Source organism: Denticeps clupeoides, chromosome 8 (genome assembly GCF_900700375.1).
Source record: "Denticeps clupeoides chromosome 8, fDenClu1.1, whole genome shotgun sequence".
Taxonomy (NCBI): Eukaryota; Metazoa; Chordata; class Actinopteri; order Clupeiformes; family Denticipitidae; genus Denticeps; species Denticeps clupeoides.
Genome location: NC_041714.1, coordinates 8,152,314 through 8,158,861, shown reverse-complemented (window position 1 = coordinate 8,158,861; position 6,548 = coordinate 8,152,314). Strand labels below are relative to the sequence as shown.

Below are 6,548 nucleotides of genomic sequence, written 5' to 3'. Positions count from 1 at the left end.
AGAATGCAATTAACACAGCTGAGTTTGCATACTTTTCTGTGTGGGGTCTGACTAACGATTCAAAATTCATCCAACACAGAGACAATTCCTAAACAAAGATGGAGAATTTAGGAGAATGCGTCTTATTTCAGGTGGGCAGAAAGTGAAGGAACACACAGCATGACGTCATTCACAGAGCATTTGGATGCTTCATCAGAATCTGACCTAAATCAGTCATCTGATATTTTTGCTGTTGACTGAACTTCTGTGAAAAACTAAGCAATTTGCTCAAAGTCTGCAGGGTGTTTCATTGTTGACATGCAGTATATCAATTCAGTGATTAATTGTAATTAATTCATTTCAAAATAAGTGATTAATTATTTCAGTTTCTTAATTGATTGACCACCCCAATTAATATGTTTACAGTTGATGTTACTTGTGATAATGATGTCTGAACTGTGTTGCCTGGGTCTGGGTCACAGCACAAAGACTGTGGTGAGATGAAGAAAAATTAATCATGTTTGCTCTGGCAGCAGAACCTCATGAAAAGAGACTGATCCTTTTTCTGTAGAGTACCTCCCCACTCATCTCTCTCCTTTTTCAATCTATCTCTCTGCTGTCCTTTTTTCTATTCAGTCAGTCCATTTATCTCATCTTTGCTGTACAGAACAATGTCTTATATTCTTTGTCTCCATCCATCTGCCCATCCATCCATCCATCTATCCTCTCAGTCCGCTATCTGTCATGTCCCAGTACCCTGGTATCATGGGTCTCCCTTGATCCTTCGTCAGACCTCCACTCCACAGATCCTCGTGGCCAGTGGACTCTTAAGACCACCTTTCCCTGCCTACTCACAGTTCTGCATCTTATAAAGCAGTGAAACATGAATGGATAAGCAGGGGTTAAAAAAAAAAGGACACACACACAGACACACATTGGTGTGTTTATTTCGAGAAATGAGAATTTACGCGGTAGAGGCTGTCTTCTGCCCCCATCCCCCACCTTTCCCCACCAGAGTCACAGGAGTCTCTCTCTCACTCTCTCTCTCTCTCTCCCTCTGGCTCCATCTCTCTCTCTTTCTCTTCTCCTCCTCCCTCTCTTTTTGCAGCTGGGGTCCGTTGAGCATCACCTACTCGCAGCAAGTTGGGAGAAAGGGGCGAGAGAGGGAGACCCACACAGGAGTCAAAGAGTTTGAGAAGCCACAGAGCGCTGGTGCTTGAGCGGGAGAGCTGACTCGCCGACTGACACACACACACACACACACACACACACACACACACACACACACACACGCACTCAAAGTGACAGTATTTCTTTCACATCCACCATGCCGAGCAGCACGAGCAGGCAGCTCTCCGCATGCAGTGCAGAGGAGCCTGGCCGAAAAGAAGAGAAGAGGAGTCAGAGACGATGACAGTTCGGGGGGGCAGCAGCAGACGCATCCAAGAGCCACCCACGCTTGGCTGAGGGGACGGGGAGACACTCGGGGGCAATATCAGCACCCCCCAAATTAGCATTCAGCGGCTTCAGCGTGATAGATCGCTCACATTCTCAAAAACGATCAAGCTCCTTCTCGGAGTTGTGGATCTTATATGAGAACCTTTGTGTCTCCTATCCTGCTCATTTTTTATGGAATGCGAGAAAGAAAAGGAAAGCTGGATTTTTTTTATCCGGTACTAACTTTCTGTTCATTTTCTGCTGGCGTCTTGGATCTTTTGTACTTACAGAAACAAGTAAGCTGCTATATCTGTCTGGTGATGGGGGTATAAATAACCAAATTTTCCCTCCAGATCTGAAACTAAAAAAAAAAACAGAAGAGAACAGAATGGCAATCATGACAACAGCCACCTCAGCGCAGTCTACACGCTAAATGGATTATGTTGGAGATTCTATGGATTCTTGACAACAGCTTAAAGAAATTTCCATGCCGGGTGGATTTAAGACTGATACAATGACAAATTCCTTTGTGTGTTTCTCCCACCTCTTCTATGGATTATAGACGGGATCAAAGCACAATATCACGGAATGTTGCTCTCTGATGTTCATCATGGTGAACTATAAAGAGAGGAGAAAGTAAGTCTTCCCATCTTTTCCTACATGCTCTATGTGCTGATAGAAATACAGTTTTACAGCAGATGCAGCTTCTTCTTAAGTACACCATTAAGTACAGTCATTTGTGGTGTAAGACAGAGATGGTTCTGGTTATAATGTCTGAATCTCAGACATTTATTAATTGTATATACAAGGCTAACTTGAACATCTGAGTCTGAGTCAAAGTTCCTTTCCTGAGCAGAGACTCAAGGGTTGACATACAAGGCAGGACTTGACCGAGATCATCTGTGTGTCCAGCTAGAACAACCAAACCTGGACATCAGCCACCATGGGACAAGCGGCAGCAGCCACCACCATCTGAACCTCCACCATTTTGCCACGTGGCCCCCAAAGAACCTCTACGGAGGTGCATCAGAGGGAGGAACCGAGACATAGGAGACCCCCCCAGAAGAGGCCCTGTGCCTCAGGTCGGGCCAGAATGGTTCCCCCTCCTCCTACCAACAAGCCTCATGTCTGTCTGTCCACCATTCTCATCATGAGTAGCATGGCACTCATGGATGCCTACTTGGTGGAGCAGAACCATGGACCACGCAAGATTGGCATCTGCATAATGGTGACAGTGGGTGACATATGCTTCCTTATTGTTCTTCGCTATGTGGCAGTGTGGGTTGGCGCTGAGGTGAGGACAGCCAAGCGAGGCTATGCCATGATCCTGTGGTTCCTGTACATCTTTGTGTTGGAGATCAAGGTCTACTTCATTTACCAGAACTACAAGGCCGACAGGAAGAGCCTGGATGCTCTGGCCCGGAAGGCACTCACACTAGTGCTGTCCATCTGCATACCTGTGCTGTTTGTCATCCTTGTGGCCATCGACCACATGGAATATGTTCGGGCCTTCAAGAAAAAGGAGGAGATCCGCAACCGCCTCTTCTGGGTGGTGGTGGACCTCTTGGACATCCTTGACATCCAGGCCAACCTGTGGGAGCCACAGAAGAAAGGCCTTCCACTGTGGGCTGAAGGTCTGATGTTCTTCTACTGCTACATACTGCTCCTGGTCTTACCCTGTGTGTCATTAAGCGAGATCAGCATGCAGGGCATCAACATTGTTCCCCACAAGATGATGCTGTACCCCATTCTCAGCTTGGTGACCATCAACGTGATAACGCTCTTCATCCGCGGGGGCAATATGCTACTCTACAAGGACAACAGGGTCTCGGGAATACTCATGGGCAAGAATGTGCTGGCCATCATTCTTAAGACATGCAGCTTTGTGCAGTACAGGAAGCAGCTGCAGAGCGCCCCACCAGCTTTTGGACTTGAGCTCCAAAAGAACTTGGTGCCAAAGGGCAGGCCTGTTCCCACACCACCCCAGGTGGTCATGCAGGACCAGACCCCACTGCCCGAGGTCACCCCATGTGAACATTCATGACACACCGAGGCAATGTAACCTAGGGATCAATTCAATTGGACGATTTGGCAGCAAGTGTATCTGTATCGGTTAGTCTTGTCACCATTTTTGGTTAGTGCGCCACCCAAATTGAATAGGGCCTCCACCGCACTTTTGGGTCTCAGTGGTCAGTGATATTGACTGATGGAGAACTGTGACCAGGCTGGACACTCATGATATTGTTTGATCGCTGTGTGGCAGAGTGCCCTCAGCAAGTTTCCACTGCAAATCTCTTGACATTCTGCTAGTAAACTCTCATGCATTTGTTGGGTTGTGACTGTCTTTTGGTTTCGTTTGAAGAAAAAAATAAAATAAACGTGGGTTGGAAAATGCAGATTTATAATTCTATTTTTAAAGAGAGTGTGGTGAGTAATATAATTAAGCAAAATGTGTTCCTGTGATGTGTTCTTTTTTAAATCCTCATTCTCTGGTATTCTGTCAGAGCGGCTGCAGAATTTCATAGAGTTTGCAAAACAACCTGTGTGCAAAATGAAGACGAACCAAGATGAGAAAGAGGAAATTGTGTTTTATATGTGACCCTTTGATAAAGTATTGAGTTTACATGTTACCATCTGCTTCCTTGTTTGTCTGATTTGTCACAATGTTGGCTGTGAACTGCTCACACAGATTAATTTACGATTAGTGTAAAGGTTGAGTATGCTTCACGTTCCAATTAAAATGCAGTAGAGGTCTTTCAATTAACCAGTGCCACAAAGAGAAAATAGTCAATGATTTTTTTTCATTCCATTGTAATCTCCAATTAGATGCTATCTAATTGCTAATGCAGCACCTTGCTGAATGGCATTTAACTCACATATGCACTTTGAACATGCCTGTCCAGTTCAGTTATGCAGGACCTGGATTAAGGACCTGCATGTTCTTTTGGGGCAAAGTTTCTTCTACCATGTACAGAGAAATATGTATATGTGTGTATGTGTGTGTGTGTGTGTGTGTGCGCATGTGGTTCAACATTGCATAACATCAGAGTGCAGCCATAGGGAATCATGTTGCATCTGCCTGCATTTTATCAAAAACAGTCTAGTGATAGTAAAGGCTCATGCGCTGAAATGGCATAAAACCTGGGTTAAGTGGCAAGAACCCCAATCTCTGCTTTAATCACAATCATGTCGTAGGGGAGACAAAAAGTCATTTAAATTATACTCAGGCAAATAATAGAGCAGTGCCGTTGCCGAGGCTGTGGATGAGAGCTGAGGATTCTTTTGATTAATTTTTGTATTTCAGACATGGAGGGCACTCATAAAGCATATTAAGAAAGGTCTGCCTCGTATGTGGTGCCAGGCTTGACAAACGGCTGCAGTCTTCAGCCCTATATCCTATCAACTATAAAATTAAGCCACAACATACATCAGATAAGCAATCTAAACAATAAAATGAATCAAATGGGCACAATGTGTAGCTGTCAATTGCTCTGCAGTGCGTCTCACAAGAGGTAATGAATGCTGTGACATTACTTACAGCCGAGTGGCGTATTTCCATGTCCTCAGACGAGTCTGATTGAGGTCTCTTTTGTCTGTTAGCACTGAATTAAAGGCTTTCATCCGCTATTAGAACTCTGTGACAGATGTCAGAAGCCGCTTATGAACATGTTTATGGCAACAGAACCGGGTTCTCACCTTTGTTCAGCCACCGAAAGGGTATAATTATCTCTGACACACCGAGCTATTACTCATTAAAATCTGAATGAGTGTGTTCTCTCAGCCAGGTTAGCCACCTGTTGTAATTGAGGAGCATGGGGGTCTAACAGACACAATATCAATCATCTGCATATGTTGATTACCTCTGTCAGGAAAATAACTGCATTAATCATAATGTCTTGTGCTTCATTCCTTGCTCAGATTTAAAATGCATTTCTGAGCATATATTCATCGTCGGTTTGCCCGGGTGAGAACCTTTTTGACCAAAAGCATTTCTCAGATGGCAAATAATAATGACGATAGAAGCTCCCTACACCATAAATGAAATATTGAATTTTACTATAAGCATTTTGTCTTGTCACAAATTTCAGTATTATTTGTGCCGTGATATAGTTTATAAAATTGTAGAGTTTTATTTGCGAAAATGTTATTGTGAAAAATTGAGTGAGCAGAATTTAAACTGATCACCAAAGTTATATGGTGAAATCACAGACATTTCTTTAATGTTTTAAGATGAGTGACTTTCAGTTCTTATTTGGCAGACTTTTGCAGATATGTTCTTGCTACAGGTTTCATATTCTTGAATGTCCTGCTCTTTTGAGATCCATCCACAGATTTCCAATTATGTTTATTGATTTAAAATTTGGAGAGGTGTTCTTTTCATGGAGTTAAGCATTCTTTTTTCCCCTCAAAACAATATTGACTCTCAGTACTTGTTTCCAAAGTGCATCAGGATGGTAAATTTTATCTGACAGAATTTTAATTTTTTTTCTGTTTTTCTCAGCAGTGAAAATGAGATTCATTGAAAATGAACAGTTTGTTCAAAATTATTATTTTGATCCTCAGCTTGACCATTCCTGTAGCTGTCATTTCTTTAAAGCATTAGAAACCGAGGAAACTGCTTTCTGAAACATCTTCTTCTAGCTTTCTCTGCTTTGTAAGCATCAATGTAAAGAATTTATACAGATATGAAACCCTTTTATCATCTGACCTTTTCTAAAGATGACTGTGAAAGCATGAAAATGCTGTAATGTTTGACAGTTTACAGATAAACATTATAATATAAAAGATACTGTGATACATTTTTAAATTGTCAAAATCTTTTGATTTCACTTGTTCACATATTAAGGCATGAGCAATGCTGGAATTCAGTCAAACTGATGGCGACAACCAGAAATCTTTAATACCTCAGCACCAAAAAGTCATTTCAGATGGTGTTTGATTGTGAGAAGGGCCCCCATGATTTGGCACAACATTGGAGAGTACATAAGAGTCAGCAGAAATGGTTAGGATGGTGCCTACTCTCTTATTAGAGTTTATCTGATGGAGATCAATGGGGCAATCAGGGCTTCGGCCCAGCGGTTTCCCTGCCTGCATCACACCCCCACCAACTACAGAGCTGCCCAGGGATGAAA

The 6,548-nt window shown here is 42.9% G+C and overlaps 1 protein-coding gene across 2 annotated transcripts; it reads left to right on the top strand.

The window, feature by feature from the left end:
* Positions 1-962: 962 nt before the first annotated feature.
* LOC114795953 (transmembrane protein 121) lies at positions 963-3,808 on the top strand. Of its 2 annotated transcripts, none has more exons than XM_028989709.1 (2): positions 963-2,052; positions 2,329-3,808. In XM_028989709.1, the coding sequence occupies exon 2, from the start codon at positions 2,510-2,512 to the stop codon at positions 3,458-3,460; it is 951 nt and encodes a 316-aa protein (XP_028845542.1). In that variant the 5' UTR covers positions 963-2,052; positions 2,329-2,509; the 3' UTR covers positions 3,461-3,808. The 2 variants fall into 2 exon arrangements, with proteins under 2 accessions (XP_028845542.1, XP_028845543.1); XM_028989710.1 differs by having other exon boundaries at positions 2,273-3,808.
* The last annotated feature ends 2,740 nt before the right edge of the window (positions 3,809-6,548 follow it).

What these genes read in the sequence shown, in the direction of transcription:
- LOC114795953 (XM_028989709.1), top strand. Translation starts at nt 2,510, where the DNA reads ATGGTTCCCCCTCCTCCTACCAACAAGCCTCATGTCTGTCTGTCCACC.